This window comes from Ipomoea triloba, chromosome 5 (genome assembly GCF_003576645.1).
Source record: "Ipomoea triloba cultivar NCNSP0323 chromosome 5, ASM357664v1".
NCBI lineage: Eukaryota > Viridiplantae > Streptophyta > Magnoliopsida > Solanales > Convolvulaceae > Ipomoea > Ipomoea triloba.
This window is the reverse complement of record NC_044920.1, coordinates 2,604,056-2,627,097: the sequence shown is the minus strand read 5'-3', so window position 1 is coordinate 2,627,097 and position 23,042 is coordinate 2,604,056. Positions and strand designations below refer to the sequence as shown.

Here is a 23,042-nt window from a genome sequence, read left to right as displayed (position 1 = left end):
TCACAATTTGAAAACCTCCACATTCACACATTTCAGGGCTGCTAGAACTCTGTTAACACTACTACAGATTCACACATTCATAACTCTACATTCACAAATTCTATACTCCATATTCACAATTTGAAACATCCACATTCGCACATTTCAAGGCTATATGTAATAATTTTTTTTTAAAAAAAATAAAATAGTGAAACGGCGTCGTATTGGACCCAGGACCACCTTGCAAGGTGGACCTGGGTCCACGGCATAATTTGTCAACAATTATGCCAATTTTGATTGGGATGAGGTCCGAACCTAAGACCTTACATATAGAAATTAATAGGTAAGTTAAAGGTTAAACGGAATATTAATGGAAAAGATAATATTTAACGAAAAATTTAACGCATAATCATATAATTAATGATAAATTAGTAAATCTTAAGGAAAATTTGTATATATTTATCTTTGACTCCAAACTTTAATAATTCGATAAAACTCATTGCGTTATTTAATTTTCTTGAAGTAAATCATTAATATAAAATGACTTTTTAATGAAAATATCAATAGAATAAAAGCAGAATTTATTCCATTAATTTTGTCTACAACGACATCTGCTCTCCTAAATTACAATTTATTTTTTTATTATTATATGATATGATATGGGAGGTTGGTGGACATTCTGCCTCGCACAACGCATCTGTAGGATAGCATTTCCTTGGCTCTACCAGAGGACAACACCAACATGGTTCATCGTCTTCCCAATTATTTAACATTTAATTACTATCATTTCTTTCATTATTATTATTATTATTATTATTATTATTATTATTATTGTTAGTGTTATTGTTCTTATCGTTATCGTTATCGTTATCGTCGTCGTCGTCGTCGAAATGTACAAAAGCTATATGAGGACTGTACTCAATGAGGTTTTGCATTTTTCTTTTTGTAGTCAAACTAAGCTCTAATATGACTGAAATAATTGCAATTTATTTAGTAACATGTATTTATTGAGTTTTGTTACATTTTACACATTTAGATTAGTGTATTGAACACATTTTTTATTATCTTAAAGTTGAATTTGAAAAATGAAATCAGAAAATTAGATAAATGAAAAATTGGAGATATGGAGAATGAAAATTGAAAAACAAAAAAAGAAAACACAAAGAATTAACCAACCAAACGCTAGAATACAATTCCCAACTCTATTCCTTCCGCGAACCAAACGCTGGAATACAATTCATATTCTATTCCTTACCTATTCCATTCCTTATGGAATAGTATTCCTATTCCCTTCAAATTCATTCCGTGAACCAAACGTGCTGTAAGAGTATCTTATATTGATTATGCCCTTCGGAGATATAACTCTTATAATTAGAAGTCTCTTAGGCGTGTGAACATCTCCAAATAGATGTCAAGGGTTCAACTTTCGACTCTTTTACCTAAACATCTTTTTTTTTTTTTTTTTTTGTGAGAATTTTACCTAGACATCTTATTCTTCAATTCCTATCACTGCGAGTTCCCTATAAATTGAATCTTTAGTTCTATCATATCTTCCAATCAATTAACGTTACAATCAAAATTATTCGCCTTGTTCAAAGCCCATTCTTTTAACCTAAATCTTTTGACAAACTCTTATAATTAATGTAACTCCGTACTATTTTTGTGTATTTACTAATTTATTAACTTTGCAAAATTTGTTCCATTATCAAGAATTTTTGCCTTTACAAATTTTCTAAAGATAAAAATTTACACTTTAATTTTTGGGAATCAAATTTAGTAATGTATTAAGCTAGGGTCACCAAAATCTTTGTAAATTTGGAAATTAAATCATATTACTCTTTATGCCACAAAACAAATTCGATAAAATTAAAAATTTCCCTTAAAATATTCGTAATTCTAGATATTACTGACTAACATGGTAAAAATCTCTATCGAAACCCAAGTCATAAATTTAGAAATTGATTTTTATTTTATTTTAACCATAAAAAAATTCCACAAAGTGAAAAGTCTAGGCTATAAATACAACCTTCATTCTACATTATCAATATACATTGTCTCACCGTACTAGTGAGTAAATTCAATTTTCTTGAAAATGTCTCGTAAAAATACTTCTAGAGGAGTGACAAGAAATCGGCAAAGGGTTCCCCTTGCTAGAATAGAAAATGAGGTTCAACGTCTTGTAACATTTTCAAAACGGCGCACTGGTTTATTTAAAAAAGCCAGTGAGATGTCCACTTTATGTGGCACCGAGATTGGGATGGTGGTATTCTCACCATCTGGCAAACCTTTCTCCTTTAACAACCCTGATATGAATGCAGTCCTTACCAAGTACTTTGGTGAAATCCCCAGAACAGAACCCAACTTAGCTGAACATATTGTCCGTGCTCACCAGGAGGCTAAAATGAGAGCGATGACCTCTCAAATCAACGTCCTTGAAGCTAAAATCGATGAAGAAATGTTGGTCGATCAAGCTTTGAGAGAGGCTAAAAAAGGTAGACCATCCATATCTGATCTTCAATTGCCTGAGCTACAATCCATGAAACACCGCATGGAAACACTTCTTGATCAAGTAACTGAGAAATTAAATATGTTTTCCATAATGGGGGCACAATCTCAAGCCATGGAAACTCGCTTTGGAGCCAATGATGACGCTGGACCAAGTGGTGTTTAAATTATTTCCATCTCTTACTTTGTTCTAGTACTTTTTACAATTTTAATATTTTATTTTGAATTAAGATATCATTTCCTATAGGTCTCCTAGAGATTTGATAATGTTATTTAAGTTTGGGTTAAACTTGCGTTACTGACGGTACGCATATTGTAAGGTTCACAAGCCTTGTTTTAATGATATTTGCGTCTTATATTATTACCTTGTAGCAATTTTGTTGATTGTCAATTATTTATTTATTTATTTCTTATGAGGTTGGATGCATGGCTCTGTCGATTAGGTGCATGTTACAATTCTTTGGTTAAATAATAAATTAATGGAATTACTACTGCAAAGTTAGTTGTGTCGCTATGTGTTGGACCATCTGGAAGCATAGGAGCAATTTTATTTGGAACCAGAAACCTTGGCATGGTGGTGATGTTCTACGCTCAGCTACGTCTCTTCTTAATGAGTGGTTGGAATTGCAGTCTTCTTCTATTAGCCTGTAGTACATGCTACTAATGCCGCTCACTTCTCGAACACACCATACAAATTCATGTTGATGCGGCAGTCTTCCCTGGTGATGATAAAAGCTATATCTCGTCCTAGGCACTAGGCGCTCGGGGAGCGCCTAGCGATTTTTTCAACCATACATTTGATCATATAAGTATGACATTTGTGCATATAAGTATTACATTTGCATCTTGACCCAACCAAACCCAACTCGTCTCACGGTGAGACTATCTCACACAAGTTTTTGCCTTTATTAAAAGGTCCGCTAACTTTTTGGCTCACGAACAGGCCAAAGCAGTTGGCATTGTAGGTTGTCTTAAAAAAAAAAAAGAAGAAGAAACACGAACGAACTGTTTGGTTCACGGAATAGGCAGGGAATGTCATAGCATTCCGAGTAATAGCCTACTCCGTTGTTTGGTAAGTAGTTGTATTCCCAGGAACAATATTTCTGGGAATGGTCTATTTCTTTTAGGAGGGTAATAGCTATTACCAGCACCCCTGGTATTAGTCTATTACTGACCTCTCAGGAATATAAATTTTATTTAATTTTCTTTTTTTACCCTTTTCTAAACCTAAATTTTTTTTATGCTCACCATTCTCTCTATCATCGCATCACAAGATCTTTCTCTTTGTCATCACAAGCATCTCACATCTGCCATTGCAAATTGATTCTTCTTCGAGGTATTGTTATGAACTTCTCATTAGCCATGTCACTTTATATTATGTTATATGGTTGTATTATATTGAATAAGTATTTAGTCAATAGTCAATCACCTATAGGCTAGGAGAGTTTTATGCTAACTCTCATATAGGTACGGTTTTGTATCTGTAATGCAATTGTATTGAGAAATATACTACGCTCATCTGGTATCAGCCTAGGTTAGGTCCTATCAATCCTTAACCGTTTCCTAACTCCCCGATCAATCTTCCGATGATGACTCCCGCAACTGACGGCGCCATCACTCCGGCGATCGCCGCTCCCCTCCCGCTACCACCTTCTCCGGTCTCTACCGCAAACCACCACGTCACCATTAAATTAACAGCAAGAAATTACATCTACTGGCGTACCCAAATACTCCCATTCCTTCGTAGCCAATCCCTGTTAGGATATATCGACGGTACGTATCCATGCCCGCCGTCCACCATCCCATCGCCGTCCACAAACCCGTTGTCGTCGGCCACCGCCACCCAGCCTCCGGTCTCCAATCCGTCGCATGCGCTGTGGGTGCAACAAGATCAAGGGATCCTATCCTTGATCGTTTCATCCTTAACGAGCGAAGTCATGTATTTGGCTGTCGGCAAGGAGACGTCTCGCGCAGTCTGGGATTCGATCACCGCGGCATTTGCTTCTCAATCCCGTACCAGGTGCCTGAGCCTCCTCGGGCAGTTCCAAACCCTACGTCAAGGCAACTCATCGCCGGCCGAATACCTTGGGCAAGCGCAGATGCTCGTGGAGGCGCTGTCGCTCGCCGGCCGGCCCTTGTCTGCCGATGAACAGATCCTGTACTTACTCCGGGGATTGCGGCCGGAGTTCCGTTCCATGGCGAGCACTCTCACAGCAGCGGCGACGCCAATCACACTACCGCAGTTGGCCGATCATCTTCAGGCCCAAGAGTTCCTCCATGCAGAGGAGTTAGGCGGCGCGGATCTCTCGCAGTCACACAACACGCACGCAGCGTTCTTCGCTGGACGTGGCAGAAACGGCACCAACACCGGCGGTCGCAACTCCGGTGGTCGCGGCGGCAGGCAGTGGCGTGGTCGCAGTAATGGCAACGCCGGTCGTGGAGGCGGTCGAAACTCACCGAGGTTTCAGATTTGCCGTAACTACGGCCATACCGCCGTGAATTGCTTCCGGCGTTACGATGAGAAGACGTCGCCGCAAGCCCATGCGGCATTTCCCGGCGATGCGGTGCACTCGGCGGCGTCGGACTCCTGGTTCCCGGACACGGGAGCCACGTCGCATGCTACGCCCGATGTTGCCTTATTGGATCACTCCGAGCCTTACACTGGAAACGACGTTCTGAAAGTGGGAAATGGTTCAGGTTTGACTATTACTAGTGTGGGTAGCACGGTTATTCCCTCTAAGTTGCACTCGTTAAAAATGTCCAACATTTTACATGTTCCGAATCTGTCACTTTCGTTACTTTCTGTCTGTAAATTCGCTAATGAAAATGACGTCTTTTTTGAATTTCATAAAGACTGTTTTTTTGTGAAGGATTGCACCACTCAAACAGTGCTTCTTAAAGGTGTCACGTCAGGCGGTCTGTATCAGTTATCACTCCCCCACACTCATACAGCCTTTCTTTCTGCGCGAGCGTCGTCAAAGATTTGGCATCAGCGGTTGGGTCACCCGCACAGCCAAGTTCTGCACCGTATTCTTAAACAATGTCCAGTTACCTCTCATAAAGACCGCACCTTAGAAGTCTGCTCGGCCTGTCAGCTTGGGAAGTCGTCACGCTTTCCATTAGATAGGGTTTCCAATAATAGTACTTCTGTATTAGATTTAATATTTACGGACATATGGGGTCTGTCTCCAGTTATTTCACATTCAGGCTATAGATATTTTGTGCTTTTTGTAGATGATTACACCAGGTATACCTGGTTCTATCCTCTTCGTGTAAAGTCTGAAATTTATAAAGTATTCTCTTTGTTTCGGGCAATGGTAGAACGTCGATTTTCACGTTCTATCAAAGCCATACAGTCTGATTTGGGAGGGGAATACCGTCATCTTCATACCATTTTCGAATCATTAGGAATTTCCCACCGCCAGTCTTGCGCTTACACTCACGAACAAAACGGGAGGGTAGAACGCCGTAACCGGCATATAGTCGAAACAGGGCTTTCTTTACTTGCCCAAAGTTCAACACCACTAAAATACTGGGATTATGCCTTTGAGTCTGCCACTTTTTTAATTAACTGTCTACCCTCCTCCGCCATAAAATTCCAAACTCCTCATTTCCAAGTATACAACACGCCTCCGCCATACACATTCTTTCGTGTCTTTGGCTGTCGTTGTTACCCCTATCTCCGGCCCTATAATCGTCACAAAATCGAGTTCCGATCTACACCCTGTGTCTTCTTAGGTTACCCGGTCACTTATAGGGGATACCGCTGCTTAGACCTTAACACTGGTAGAGTCTACACCTGTCGCCATGTTCGTTTTGATGAAAGCGTTTTTCCTTTTCAGGAACCTTTGCAGGAAATTGATCCTACACCAACTGCAGAGTCACCATGGGGATCTGCTCCTATCTGTACGACTGTCTCTCCACCTCAGTCACACCCATCACTATCGGATTCCTATGTTCCATCGACTGACTCATCTCGGACGCAGACTGACTCACATTCCTCGTCTCCTCCCGAGACTCAAGTACCTACTACTTCCGGTGTGACTAAGCCAGCTACACATGCTATGCGCACACGCAAAAAGACTAAGGGAACAGGGGAGCAATTTTATGCATTACATACCACAACAGATCCAACTTGCTACACGCAGGCAGTGAAACATTCCCATTGGCGAGATGCAATGGATCAAGAGTTCAATGTGTTACTACACAATAACACGTGGAAATTAATACCCGCAACACCGCTTATGAATATTGTTGGGTGTAAATGGGTATTTCGCACCAAACGGAAAGCAGATGGCACAGTTGAACGCTATAAAGCTCGCCTAGTCGCAAAAGGGTTTAACCAGGTTGCAGGAGAGGATTATTTTGACACCTTCAGTCCGGTAGTCAAACCCACAACAGTCAGACTTCTGTTTTCTCTTGCTGTATCACACTCCTGGGTTCTGCGTCAACTGGACGTTCATAATGCCTTTCTGAATGGGCATCTATCCGAGACTGTGTTTATGAAGCAACCTCCGGGTTATGAAGACCCTATGCATCCTGGTCATGTTTGTCAGCTACAGCGGTCACTTTATGGCTTAAAACAAGCCCCCCGTGCCTGGTTCAAGAGACTACACGACTTCTTGCTCTCTGCCGGTTTTGCTTCCTCTAAGACTGATGTCTCTCTCTTTCACTACACATCTGGGGATTCTCGGGTTTATCTTCTTGTTTACGTTGATGATATCATCGTGATGGGTAACGACGCCTCGTTAGTGGACTCTCTTCTCCTTCGTCTCAGCAGCACTTTTAAGATTCGTGACTTAGGAGCCCCTGGCTTCTTTCTTGGGATAGAGACTCTTACATATAATGATGGATTTCTACTTTCTCAAAAACGTTATATGCAAGACATTCTTGTTCGGTCCGGTATGGCCGACTGCAAGCCCCTCGCCACACCTGCAGCTGTCACACAATCCACCTCACCATCCTTGGAACCCTACGAAAATCCTACACAGTATCGCCGTATTGTGGGTGCCCTACAGTATCTGACTATTACTAGGCCAGATTTGTCCTTTTCAGTGAACCGCCTTTGCCAGTTCATGCACTCGCCCACTGCAGATCACTGGGGGTTACTCAAAAGGGTTTTACGGTATATTAAGGGTACGCTGGATATGGGGCTACGTATTGCACCGTCTTCACACTCTACGCTTCATGGGTATTCTGACTCCGACTGGGCAGGCTGTCCTATTGACAAGAAGTCTACTAGTGGATATGCAGTCTTTTGTGGCTCTAACCTCATTTCTTGGGTTTCTCGGAAGCAACGCACAGTTGCTCGCTCGTCTACAGAGGCCGAGTACAAAGGGTTGGCTGATCTTGCTGAAGAGGTTACCTGGGTTATCTCCTTGCTTCGGGAATTGCGGTTATACTCGGGTCAGCCCGCTACTCTATGGTGTGACAACTTGGGGGCTACGTATATGGCTGCTAATCCTGTGTTCCATGCCCGAACCAAGCATGTTGAGGTCGATTACCATTTTGTTCGGGACAAGGTCGCTTCTGGTGAATTCACAGTTAGTTTCGTCTCCACTCAAGATCAGATTGCGGACATCTTCACCAAACCGTTAGCTGCTCATCGGTTTGCTACTCTCCGTAACAAGCTCAACGTTGTTCCCTCTCAACCTTGTGCTTGAGGGGGCGTATTAGCCATGTCACTTTATATTATGTTATATGGTTGTATTATATTGAATAAGTATTTAGTCAATAGTCAATCACCTATAGGCTAGGAGAGTTTTATGCTAACTCTCATATAGGTACGGTTTTGTATCTGTAATGCAATTGTATTGAGAAATATACTACGCTCATCCTTCTCTTTATTTTTTTACAAATTATATATATATATATATAAATTCAGGTGCGGCCGTGCTCTCCCGTGCGACCGTGCGGTCACACACCACTCAATGTTACGAAATACACCACTCAATATTAAGAAACACACTACAATGAAACACACCACAATGTTAAGAAACACACCACAGTGCATATTTGTGTGGTGTGTTTCTTAACATTGAGTAGTGTATTTCGTAACATTGAGTGGTGTGAACCGCATGGCCGCACGGGAGAGCACGGCCGCACCTGATCATGACTCTCTCTCTCTCTCTCTCTCTATATATATATATATATATATATATATATATATATATAACTGGTGCGACTGCGACCGCAACAATATATAATAATAATAATAATAATAATAATAATAATAATAATAATAATAATAATAATAATAATAATAATTTCTCAACCTATATATGTGTGTCTTTAAAACCTATTCCATTTCTATTCCTTTAACCAACCAAACATTGGAATACAATTCCTAAAGTCTATTCCTTCAGCAAACCAAACAATAGAATACAATTCATATTCTATTCCTTACCTATTTCATTCCCTAGGGAATAATATTCCTATTCACTTCAAATTCATTCCGTGAACCAAACGTGCGGGAAAGGAAAATGAATTTGAGATGAGCATATGATTGGAGAGTATAATTACTTTCTTAGACTAAAGTCAAACGACTAGAGAATGAAATATTCATCTCTCAATGCTAATACATCAGAAGCCTAGTCAAGAAATTTGATCTCAATCTCTTGTTTGGTTGACATGTTTAGCTATCAGGAATGAGTATTAAAGTCATTGTTATTGTTTGGTTGACACTTGACAGGTTTTTAGAACACTACTATGAGTTTTGATTACCCCATTAACTGCAAAACACATTCCTTAATAAAATAAGGGTTTCATTTCCCTTCTGCCTCTGTTTCCCCAAGTATTAATAATCATTCCCATTCCACCTTACTACTAAGCATGCAAAATACTTTCACCAAAACTCATTACCATTACCAAGTATTTGATATACATTCTGATTCCGATTTCGATGTGTGAACCAAACACATCCTTAAGTTAAAATAAAAAAGAAAAAGAAACTGCATAGGATGGGCAACTCAACTGATTATATGGGTGAAGTTTGGGAGAAGCGACTATGAATCAAGTCCCTGCAGTGAACAATGGTCTAGTCTGTATGTTCAGTTGCGTTACCATGTCAGTGAAGGCAATGTTTTTAGAACAATTCTTTGTCTGAATTGAATTTCTACCCCTTATTTGTTTGTTTTTTTAATCTTTGACTCCAAACTATAATAATTCGATAAAACTCATTGCGTTATTATATTTTCTTGTAATAAATCATTTATGTTTTTAGAACAGTTCTTTGCCTGAATTGAATTTCTCTCCCTTATTTGTTTTTTTTTTAATCTTAGACTCCAACATATAATAATTCGATAAAACTCATTGCGTTATTATATTTTCTTGTAGTAAATCATTTATATAAAATAGTTAAAGTATAATTTAGATAATATGAATCTTTAATAAAAATATCAATAAAATAAAAGCATAATTCATTCCATCAATTTTGTCTGCAATGACATCTCTCCGGCTAAATTACAATTTATTATATGAGATGGGAGGTTTATGTGCAATCTGCCTCGCACAACGCATCTGTAGCAAAGCATTTCGCTGGCTCTTTCAGAGGACAACACCAACATGGTTCACCTTCGCAATTATTTGAGTAACATTTACCATCATTTTTTTCATAACTTGTTGATATCATCACACCTGTTACAAAATAAATAAATAAATTATGTTTAACACAACAACATAATCTAATTTGAAAGGAAGAGAGAATTTGAAAATGTGTTGAAGCAAACCTATACTTACATTCGCCAAAGTTAAACAGTGTAAAAACTGTCAGATACAAGATAATCAAATATTTGAAGTTTATAACAGCCATTGTTTTTCGATAAATTGTAAGTAAGTATTCAACCCTAAGAGAGTCATAGATAAATCATTAATTTATACACCTCGTTTTACCTACTTACATATCCCTTAATTACCATCATATCAATTACCGACATTCCTATTATTGACAAGATTTTTTTCTATTTACCTACCCCTTACCATCATTTTTGTCTACCTACCCCTTACAATTATCAATGAGATTTTTTTCTAAAATAAGGTATTTTAAGGTTTGATAATTTTTACGTTTAGTCTTACCTACCAATCTCTTACCTATCATCGACAAAAAAGATCTTTTTCTATCTACTTGCCCTTACCATCACTATTGACTACCCACTTACTTATCATCGCCTTCATCGGTAAGATTTTTTCCATCAACCTACCATTTACCATCATTATCGCCTACATACTTGCCTTCAATTGAGATTGTTTTCTAAAATAAGAAACTTATAGGCTGGGCAATTTATAGTTCGATAATTTTTATGATGTTTTTCCATCAACCTACCATTTACCATCATTATCATTACTACTTACACATCGTCGACGAAGTTTTCTCCTAATGAAATGTACTTTAGACTTCGATAATTTTTATGATGTTACATGTTGATAAGTGCAAAAGATGCCATCTTTATAAGGTTGTTATCGGATCGTCTAGTGCACAATTCGTAGCTTTTGTGTTTGATTTGTCCCTTTATTGCGTTAGAATGCTTCATATTGCCATTGGACCCCGTTCCACACTTGGTTAATCATTTTGTAGGTAAAAAGATGGGCAAAAAGGCAGAAAATGGCTAGATTTGGAAGAAGGATTCACGAGTCGAAGTTGGAGTGCGAAATACACCATGGACGCCCAGTGGACGCCCCAGTGGACGCGCGTCCAACGCGCGTCCACCATGCGTCCACCCCTGCGTCCAACTTTTCNTATGTGGTGATGATGATGTGCATGATGATGCGAATGTGTGTGAATTGAATGATGTTGAGTTCTTGAAATTCTTTGATGATTGTATTGATGATGCTATGTATGTTCATGAATTTCTTGGAGAAGTTGAGGAGGAAATGGATGGAAGTGAAAGGGATGTTTTGTTGAATAGTGATGAAGAGAGGGAGAATGAGAAACGAGAAATAATGGTAGAAGGGGTTGAAAATGAGAATGATGTTCTTGAGTCTTTTACTTTTGGTGATGAATCTTTGTCAAATGAGCTTGCTAATGATTTGCATGAGATGCTTTGTGGTGATGATGATATGAATATCGAGGTTAGCTTGTGTGATCTAATTGATATTGAATTGGTGAACTTCCATGATAATTGCCTTGATGATGCTTTATATATTCATGATTTGATTGGTAAAGATCGGAGTGAAGGGGTTGAAAATGAGAATGTAAAAGAAGAGGTTGAGGAAAATGAAGAGATAAGAGATGAGAGTGTTAGGGAGGAAGTTGAGGATAAAGTGAGAAATGATGAAAAGGAGTTTGGTGAAAAGAAGGAAAATGAAAAAAGAGGAAAGTTGGAAGATAATAGCATACTCATGGACATGGATAGTTGTCAACTTTGGGAAGAGAGTATGCTATGTATAGAGTTAAGGAAGTTTATCAATGCCCGGCATTTGAGGGCATATCTTGAAGAAAGAGTGGATGGGGCAAAAGGACTTGTCCCCGTCCAAGTGTGTTGGAATGAAGGTTTGAAAGTTGCGTCGGGCTACGGACGTTAAACGGAGCGCTTCTCGGGAGGCAACCCGAGGTTATCTTACATTTTTATGCATTTTGTTTTTGTTGTTTACTTTTGCTTTCAATTAGTTTTGCATTGATGGAAATTAAATTCTCTAATATGGTTTGTAGTATTGCAATGTGTTTGTTGATGGTGTAGGAAAATTGATAAATGGCTCAAAGCTAAGAGGTTATGCCTTTCCCACCATGATCAAAGTCAAGGAACTCTAAGAGAAGCAACAAGGGGAGTCTCTTTATCTCCCTTACTTATTTTCTTTTACCTATATGCTTTTCTTTTAAAAGTGTGGATAACGGGTGTGATGGCATGACTTGTGCATTAGCTTGTCTTAAAATCATTCATAAAAGTATGTTGTGTGACCCGTTAGCCCATAGCACACTTCTAAAGTGTGGAAACGGGCATTGCATGGTTAAGACCTTTTGTAGTTTTTCCACCGTGTGCATAGTATGAACATCGAGGACGATGTTTAGTTTAAAGTATGGAAAGGAAAGCACACTTGTGCTTGAAAGACTTTGATTTGCAAATGCAATGCCTAGCTTAGAACAATTGACATAGTTGAAATGAATGCGTTGCTTAATCTCGCTTGTAAAATGTGTGTTTTGAATGAACCCTTGTTTCTCAATTAGGACTATCCCGTGGAAGAAAACTCTTATACTCTTGTTTAAATTGGATAATTTGTTGCATGATTGTGTGATGTTCACCTCTCATTTAACCCGGACCATAGTCAAGGAGGTAACGAAGTGGGAGTGTGCACCTATCAAACCTAGTAATATAATGTTTGCTAAGCCCGGAATTGAACCTAATTTTCTTTGTTTTGCTCTCCCGAAGGTGTAGTGTGGGGTTGTGAAGGTGATGCTTTACTTTAAGTTGTTCAAAAGAGCCCAATGAGGCCAAAACCCCAAAAGAGCCCAATGTGGCCACCTTAGGATATGAAAAAGATGAACCGTCTCGCTAGGGCAAGTTAGGGGCAACCATCGCACTGTCTTCGAAAAAGCGTGGAGATCCACGTGAAGTCGGTTGCCCAGATACGAGGTCTTGGGAGATGAGAAAATTGAAGAGAGCCATTCCGCTGAGATTCGGGCACCCATTGCACCGTCTTCGAAAAAGCATGGATATCCATGTGAAGTCGGGTAGCCCGATGAGGTTATCTTGGGGAATGAGAAAAGGAGAGATCTATCCCGTTGGGACCGGGCACCCATTGCACAGTTCTCGAAAAAGCATGGAGCTCCATGTGAGATCGGGTAGCCCGATGGTCGGTCTTGAGGGGTAGTAGATAACCTTAAAGCCTTTTTGTTTATCACGCTAGAATCTAGGGGGCTTGAGGTTATAAGGGTGGTCTAATAGGTTTGGTTTGTGCACATCGGTCCCACTAGTTGGCTCGACTAGTGGCCCGCTTTAAATGGTTGGTGAACCCTTTATTGGATTGCATGCTTAACTCGTATGACAATTGGAAGTAATCTAAATGCTTTATTTTTACCAAAGGATTTTTGTTCTTGGGATAGTCGTTATTGAGAATCGAAGGATTGTTTAAGAACACATTTTCATGATAGCTTAAGGAATGTATTGATTTCAAATATGTGCTTCCTTCTTGTGTCTTAGCTTGCTTGCATATCAAAGTTTGTGGCATCCTTTGCACTTATGTTTTGCTTGTTTAAGGATAGCTTGCTTGAGGACAAGCAAGGTTTAAAGTGTGGAAAGTTTGATAAGTGCAAAAGATGCCATCTTTATAAGGTTGTTATCGGATCGTCTAGTGCACAATTCGTAGCTTTTGTGTTTGATTTGTCCCTTTATTGCGTTAGAATGCTTCATATTGCCATTGGACCCCGTTCCACACTTGGTTAATCATTTTGTAGGTAAAAAGATGGGCAAAAAGGCAGAAAATGGCTAGATTTGGAAGAAGGATTCACGAGTCGAAGTTGGAGTGCGAAATACACCATGGACGCCCAGTGGACGCCCCAGTGGACGCGCGTCCAACGCGCGTCCACCATGCGTCCACCCCTGCGTCCAACTTTTCGCTCTCTGATTCTCGCACAGCAGAACAGCAGTCTGCTGTGGACGCGCAGTGGACGCGCGCGTCCAGCACGCGTCCACCAAGCAGCTCTCTGAAGTTGAAGTCTGTGCAGCAGAAACGCAGCAGAAACGCAGTGGACGCGCAGTGGACGCCCCAGTGGACGCGCGTCCAGCGTGCGTCCACCCGTGCGTCCAGCGCGGAAAATTGGCGGTTGGGCGAGATTTAAAAGGGGAATTGAGCCATTTTTCAGGGGATCCATCACATTTTCATTTTAGATCAGTTTAGAATATTTCTCTCTCTAGGATTAGCCTAGAGAGATCTCCCCCAATTCACTCCACATTCCCAATTCACTCCACATTGCAATTCTTAGTTTAGATTAGAATTAGAGAAGAATTCCATTGTTGCAAGATTGAGATCTACATTCAATTTCAAGTTCAAGGTTTAATTTCAAGCTAAGTCTTTCTTTTAATTTCTTGTCATTACTTTTGCTTTTGCTATTTCAATTTCAAGTATGATTAGATAGATCTTTGTGGATTTGGATTGAGCAATGTTGTATGGATGTTCTTGAGCTTTGAATTGATTAATTAGGTTTTGCAATTGCTTGATTATGAGTTTGGTTGTGTGAGTGGTGATCCACTTTGACTCTTGTGTAGGGGTGATCAACCTATATGAGAGGTGTTTGGAGAAGGAGTCTCACCTACGAGAGTAGGGATACTCCTTAGCCTAGCCTAGCACGTTTCCTTCCCACCTTTGAGAAAAGGGGGATTGGAAGGCATATAGCACACCATGTGTTCGATAATTTGCCTCACCTAGCCTAGTTGCCATGAGAATGGGACTATGGACTAGATGATAGGCCAATGACCACGAGAGTGGCGTTGGCATAGTTGTCTTGCCTCATTTTCATTATCTAAGTGTTGCTAGCCTAGTATCTTAGGAAATCAAGGATACCTATATGAGTTGCAATATCCAAATCCTCCTTTCCACTTAATTGTTTCCTTTGTTTGTTCCTTATTTTCCTTATGTTTCATGCACCTTTCTTACCTATGTTTGGGTTAGCTTTCAAACACTAAACACTCTTGTGCTTAATCCCCTTACCGCTTGAATTCTCTCCTTGCCATCCTTTGAGAACGATACTCGGGAACTTCTTCCCGTTTTACCACCTATTACTTTCCATCCACCGCGAAAACTACACCCTTCACATGTCACTATGAATTGTCATCACCCTATCACAGATTCATCCATCTCATTATGTCATTATTATTATCACGAAGAAAACCGAGGGGAAGAATGAAGAACAATAAAAGAAAATTGGCCAAAATAAGACACCGATAGATAACCAAGTAGACAAATTTAAATCATTATACAAATTAAATTCTTAATTTATTTCTATTTAAGTTATATTAGGTTGTCAAAGTTTACACTCCCACATGGATGATGGGAGTGAGTTCAAGGCTCAGTGGATATATGAACAAGTACTGAGTAAATATATTGAAATCCTCATCAATCATAGTTAACATTCAACAAGTTATACCATCAAATATATAATTAGAAAATTATATTTTGAGTACTTCAATTGTTCCTTACTAGTTGTTTTAGTCCTTAATAACTTTTATCTTTGCAATATACTAACTTATCTTTTCGAAAAAAGTTACAGTTTTAGCTCATGAGGAAACATAACTATTAAACTCTATTAGAATTTTACTTAGTACATTGTTATTTTATAATTGGTTAAAGTGTCATCTCGCATCATGAACCATAAGCAATTCTTCATGCCGCACCCTGTTATTTCATAAGTGATTATTCGATCCCCAAACCATTAAATTTTTTTCGCCTAGAACTTTTTGCAGGTAACTTACAAGTTATAGGTAATCTATGGTGACATTGACTTTTTTTTTTTTCTTCTAACACCTCCAGCCAGCCAACGGGTACGTAAACAATCTTTTTCCTTCTTTTCCTGCATGTACCTAACGTAAAGCTCATACTTACTGCTTCGTCCAGTTCCATCTAGCACCGCAATCTTTTATAATTACTAATACATATATTTATTTACTTACACAAGAAAATATAATAATATTCGAACAACATTTGCTATTGCTAGTTCTCATGACACAGACTCCCAGGCTGCAAGCTCAAGTGATGGGGATGGTTATATATAGAGTTTTCCATTGTTCTAAACCATCAACAATGAAAGCGATCAAGAGCGAGGGAAAACCCAGCTCAACCAGGCTGCAGCTTCTGAGAACTCTGCAATTCTGGACTCACTGTTTCATCAGGATGAGCCAAGTAGTATTATATCACATGCTCTTGTCTCACCAGATTATCATGCTCAAATGTCTGATGAATCTGAGAAAGTAATGCTAGAATCTTCAGGTTCTGAATCATCTAGTTCCTAGGGTCCATCATTTTCCTAGGATCCATCATTTTAATCTTCAAAAAAAAGGATCCATCATTTTACACTAATGTTCTACATGCCTGCAATTAATTTCACCCAAGTTCAATCTTCTGTTGTTCAGCTTGCAACCTCTCAATAGTACTTAAAAATTACCCCACTGCAGGCTCTACACGCTCACTAAGAGCTTCCCATATAGCCTTCCCCAAGAAGAAAGCATCCAGAATGATTTTACTCTCATTCTCACATGCAAAATCTAGCTTTTATCGCCAAATCTGTTTAACTTATTCTAACATCATAAATTCCTAATACTCGAATTAAAATTTGTTTAAACAAATAATAATAATAAAGTAGGAAACTATTCCGGATTAAAGATAATTCAAACCCCAAAAATAGAAAATTCATGAAAATAAAAAAAGAGAGAAAATATTCTCAAAAAAAAAAAAGAGAAAATGAATTACCAGGAGCAGGGCCACCGGGGATCGCACTGCTACAAAATCTGGGCGTCAATCTCCGAGACTAGAGATTCATGGAAGGGAGAAGATGGCGGGGCGACGTGCCTGGGGCGATATAACAACGTTGTTGTGGGAGATGAAATCTCGAATGAGTACGAGGATACGAATAAACTAGGAGGAAGACGAGGTTCTGGGTGTTGACTTAAAAATTTGGGATTGACTTAAAAAAAAGGTCCACATCAGCTAATAACATGTGCCATGTCATCATATGGAAACCTGTCAAAAGTTCTAGGTGAAAAAATTTTAATGGTTTAGAAATCAAATAATCACTTATGAAAGAACAGGGTGCGGAATGAATAATTGCTTAGGATTCATGGTGCGGGATGACACTTTAGCCTTTATAATTTTATTATATTTATTATCTATGGTTTTTTTTTTTAGTTTTGGAATCTCTTTTGCTATTGTACCTGTTTGTTCATTAATAAAGAGTATTTTTGCCGTATTTCATCCCGAGCACCTTTATTCGGTATCCGCGTATTTACTCTGACAAGTGCATTTTCCACAGGCAAGCGTGACATTGAGTGATGAAAGGTTGGGCGTATTTTGTTGGGAAGTGAAGGTCTTGGGAACCCGGGGCTGGACTGCTCTAAAATGAGTCCTAAATCATTGATAGAAATAAAGCGAGACAGTAACAGTTTTATTGTGTGTTCTAGTTACCGGTAGAGATCAGAGTTGGCATAGATGTCTGCAAAGTCCACATCAAGTTGAGCCTCAACTGCAGGAGCACTGATCTCAAGCATCCAGGTAGCGGGGTTATATCCCTCTCGGATTTTAGGAATCCCCGGTATAGACTGGAAAATATATACAAGCCAAGCCAATTAAGTCGTGTGCACGAAAAATGTGTGACTTTACATAGGGGCGAAGTTACTCACTTCGAAATATTTTATCAACTGGTGAGAGTGATGACCAAGAGGCCCAGCGTAGATAACCTGTCCTCCCCTCTTCATCAGCAGAAGCTATAATATAATGAAAAGGCAAATGTTTAGGTTCAGAAGATGGAACAGAGTGGCGTTACAATTAAGTATCAGTGGAGGCAATATTGACTCTTTGTACTTCAGTAGGTTGAGAAAGTAGTTATGAATAGATACTGCATTGTAACAGAGTCAGTAGTACTCAAAAAAGTATGATGAATGTTGTGTTGTACCTCATCAAATGCTTCAAAGATATGTATGCTTGGCTGGTGAATTGTGCAGACGACGGTTCGTCCTGTATCGACAGTGTTTCTGACAGTTCGCATCACGATTGCAGCAGCTCTAGCGTCGAGGCCTGATGTGGGTTCGTCCATGAAGATGATGGATGGGTTAGCAACGAGTTCCACAGCTATTGTCAACCGCTTTCTCTGCCCAGTCGAGAGGCCATCTACCCCCGGGAGCCCAACGAGCGAATCCCTCAAAGGATTCAGCTCAACCTTCTCCATCACTTGCTCAATGAACATCTACACAGACACACACACACAATAATCTTACATTCTTAATTAGAAACTAACTAAGTTTCAATTGTAAATTGGAACTAACTAACCTTTCTCGTTTGGTTGTCGACATGAAAGACGCAACCAGGCCGAGTATACAAGAGACTCGTAAAGTGTAACATGTGGAGACTGAATATCGTTCTGTTCACAATAGCCACTTATACGAGCAAAAGTGGATTGATTCTTGGGGTAACCACAAATATTGATGCTCCCCTCAATATAGCCGCTCGTTTTTCGTCCTGCTAGGACATCCATCAAGGTCGTCTTCCCAGCTCCACTTACACCAACCAATGCTGTTAGAACCCCCGGCCTGAAACCACCACTCACGTCTTGCAATAACTGCAGACGCCGCTCTTCAATTCCTTGTTTTTTCATTTCCTGACCAACACAACATCATCAAGGCCTGCCAATATCATTCATAGAGAGCTAGATCTCAAAAATCATACTTACGGCTGGCATATCAACATAGTAATTCACATGGTTGAATGCAAGAGAAAGAGGTTGGAATGGAAGCGCCATCCCTTTCTTCTGTTCACTACTTAAGCCTCGTCCAGAATGTCTTACAGCCATATCAATTCCTGCATTCAAATCAACACTCTTTCATTAAATAGTAGTTCAGGTTGCGTGTCTAAAACTTAAACCATTGGTAACAATCAGGGCCGGTCCAAAACATTTTATAAGTTCAGGGTGAAATAAAAAAAAAATGTCCTATTTCAAGTAATATTTTTGAATCTGTTATTTTCCTTTCATAGAAGAACCATTATCATAACCTTGTGTATAATATAATATAAATTTTTAAAAAATTGCGTATAAAAATTGTGTATATATAGGATTTGAGGTGCCAATTCAAACCTTCAAACATAGGAGGTGCAGATGATGAACTCCCATCTGTGGCTGCAGCTTTACTATAGGGATTTGACTTGCCTTTAATCTTACGATTACTATCTTTCTCATCACGAATAACAGATTTAGAGTCTCCATAGGCTGCATTTCAGAAACGAATTGAAGGAGGTCAAAATTAAAGCATTTTACAAGTTTCTAGCAGGAGTACTGGAAATAGTATTATTGTATTCTTATGATCTAAGTATGTGAGTGCAATGATAAAGCAGACATTGAAGAGAAGCGAGAATCCTAAAAGAGCAATGATGCATATCCAGTACATGTACTCATCTAAATACATGCTCCTCGACTTAAGAAGCACCAACCCTACTGTATGCTCCTGGAATCCCGAAACATTAATGGGCTGAAAACACAAAACCAATGAATGGGGCAGTTTAGACTAATGAATGACAATAAAATCTGTTGAAAACTATTATATATTGAAGCTTAGCTTACAGAGCTCCATCTTTTATCAAGAAATTCATTGATGGCTATAGCATTCTGTCCATAAGACATGGGAGACACATAATATCCCCATTTCATCCACGGTTCAAGGTCATCTGCGACGTCCACACAAGAAACTAACAGTGTTTATTTCAGAGACAAAAATGTTGGGATGGATCGAGATAAAGAGAAAGAATATTAATTACTGACCTTTAGCAACAATGAAACCACCAAGAACAAAGACTACCAGCAAAGTAAAAGACCCGAAAGTGTTGGCAACCACTTGTGTTCTTCCAAGTGAAGCAATAAAACGGAAGAGGGACAAGGCCATCTGATGCAAAGAGAAGAAGGCCAAGAATTGGCGAAAAAACCTAAACAAATTCAAAACATATCAGTACATATAACAGCAAATTAACTATGTGTTATGCTGACTCTTTGTGCTTCAGTAGGTTGAGAAAGCAGTTATGAACAGATACTGCATTCTAACAGAGTCAGTAGTACTCAAAAAAAAAATAAAAAATGCAGCATACCGAGTAGCAGCAGGAGCAAAGCCAATGGTGTAGTAAGTAAGAATAACCCATATGAATGATTCCATGAATGAAAGGGGGAGTTTGATGAGCCAAATGGGGAGTGCGAAAGCCCAAGCCGGGAAAAACAGAGAATCTCTTTGTTTAAAAAACACAGGAAGTCTGAAAACGGTCAATCCAAGCTCTGCTGTTCCATTAAACATCACATTGAAGAGACTGAAAAATAGTGCTCCATAAAACTTCCCTCCATTTTCTACCCTTCCAGATTTCATCTCTGTCCTAAAGAACACTGTGAAAGTAATTATTGACATCACGGTTATCTGGAACGTCTTGAAGATGTATAAAAACGAGTTGTGTTTCATCAATAGCCATTTCCTAGATAAGCATGCCTTGAAGAGCTCCATATTGGAAATACCATACTTGTCAGTAACCAGTGCTGCAGGATGGGTTCTACTCTTGTTAAAAGGAACTGAGAGCTCATCATCGTATAGTTTACACCCAACGTGAAAATTGCTAAAATGATTTGCAAATTCAGCCACTGAAATAAACCGATAAGGTTCATCTTTTCGGTACCAATACTGTTCTTGGTCCTTGATGGAAGTAACTTCTTGGAGAAAGTCTGCAACTCCTTTCCTTTCTGGGCATTTGAATCCCACACTCTCGAAAAACTCAACAACGTTCTCACGTGGACCGTGATACACGATTTGCCCCTCAGAAACCAAAATTATGTCGTCGAAAAGATCAAATGCTTCAGGTGCAGGTTGAAGAAGAGATATTATCATTGTCACATCCATGATATGGACCATTTGCCTCATGAATTTAACAATTTGAAATGTTGTGGAACTGTCGAGGCCTGTAGAGATTTCATCCATGAAGAAAACTTTTGCAGGACCAACCAACATTTCTCCTGCATTATATTCACATATATAATACAACATATTCAATTGAGTGCTAATTCATGAACCTTAAATTATTTTCTGCACGAAAAGTACGTACCTGTTGTGACACGCTTCTTCTCTCCACCTGATATGCCCCTCATCATATCATTACCCACCATTATATCAGCACATATATCCAAACCAAGTATCTGTAAATCATTTCATTTCCACAGTTCAACAAATTAAACTTACTTGGTTTCAATTCCTAGCTATATATATATAGAATTAAACTGAAAATTAAATATACCTTAAGTGAATAGTCTGTGACCAAACTAGATTGTTGGCCTGCAATAGCAGTGGCTTTCATAAACGCATCGATCTCGGGGTCAGGTTTAATTCCTGCATCCCTTTCGCGCCTTGACAATTCGGTGAGAAGCTCGTATCTAGTTCCGACTCCTAGAACACGTCCTGCAAAGTCGAGGGTCTCTCTCACTGTCAACTCTCCATGGTGGAGGTCATGCTGACTGATATAAGCACAAGTCCTTTGAGGAATGAATTCCGACATCTCATGACCACAATAACTGATCTTCCCCTCAACCTTAGAAAAACCAAAATTCAAGAACGAGTGTCATAAACAGTAGGATTTCAAGCCGCAACTCATAAAGATTATCACTTACTCTAAGATCTTTGTCCAATACTCCAGCAAGTGCCTTCAAAAATGTTGTTTTCCCAGAGCTGGGAGGCCCCAGAAGAAGTGTCATCCTGTAGAATTAATATAAGGGTAAGAAGTTTATCCATATGGACCGAACATATCGAAGTTCTCCACATCAGGTGTACTATATTCAATTCATTAAACTAATGCTTCGTTTTGAACATATATACCTTGACGGTTTTATAATTCCATTCACACCTTTGAGTATCTTCACTACTCTTTTCTTCGAAGGGAATATCCTTATTTTTTCAAGGAAACCCTGTGAAAATAAATAAGATCTGCAATCATTCAAATAAAGTTAGAAGCTCAACCAAGAGAGAATATGCAGAAAATGAAATACCTCTATCAGATTTATTGTAGCATTGAACAAAGGAGGCAGTGCCCGGGATCCAACATATGCATCTCCTTCAATTGACAGATCCTCATATCGAACTTCAATTTTCGGAATATCAATTCCAACCCTGACATCACAAATTTTATCATTCATAGTGAGTTAAGACTAATAACCATTAGAAAATATAATGCATACAGAGAAGAGAAGAGAAATTTGAGGCTTATATACCTATCAGTCCTGTCTCTGAGTCTTCTAAGGAACCTCTCGTTATCTTCTTCAACAACTTTCAAAATACTTTCAATGAGCAGCTTCTTGTCTTGCATCCCAAGCTTTTGAACATCAACTTCTTGATGAACAACTTTTCCATTATCCAACGTTTGCTTCAAAATCCCTTTCCTCAGCCGATCATATGTAGGAAGTCTCTGAATAGCAGCCCACCTCAGCTCTTCTTCATCATCATTCTCCCTACTACCACTTCTCTCAAACACTGAAGAAGCTAAGCTCCTTGCACTGCCTGATCCAAAACTCATCCTACCTTCTAACACTCAATAAACAATCACCCTTTAATTTTTTGCTTCAACACCTTCCAAACACAAAAAAGATACTCAATTCCAATCATCAAGCACACCTGGAATGCCAATGTGCAAAATAGCATCACATGCTGATCAAATAAGGAACTCTACTCTTTCCGTTTCTCATCAAAATTGATTAAAAAACTCTTAAGTCTTAGTCAAATTATATTCAATAGGTAACTAAAACGGAAGAATGGTTACCAAATCTGTCAAATGAATTGTGAAAATAATGTAATCAATTTTGCGTAATACTCCGTAATTGGTAATTAATATTCCTTGGAAATTCTCCATAATAA

General features: G+C 39.1%; 1 protein-coding gene and 1 pseudogene across 1 annotated transcript; one reads left to right on the top strand and one right to left on the bottom strand.

Annotated features, from left to right (window-relative positions):
- The first annotated feature begins 2,071 nt into the window (after positions 1-2,071).
- Positions 2,072-2,650, top strand: LOC116019661 (agamous-like MADS-box protein AGL61). The gene has a single exon (XM_031259948.1). The coding sequence runs from the start codon at positions 2,072-2,074 to the stop codon at positions 2,648-2,650; it is 579 nt and encodes a 192-aa protein (XP_031115808.1).
- Positions 2,651-17,410: 14,760 nt separating this feature from the next.
- On the bottom strand, positions 17,411-22,704 carry LOC116019659 (annotated as a pseudogene).
- Positions 22,705-23,042: the final 338 nt, after the last annotated feature.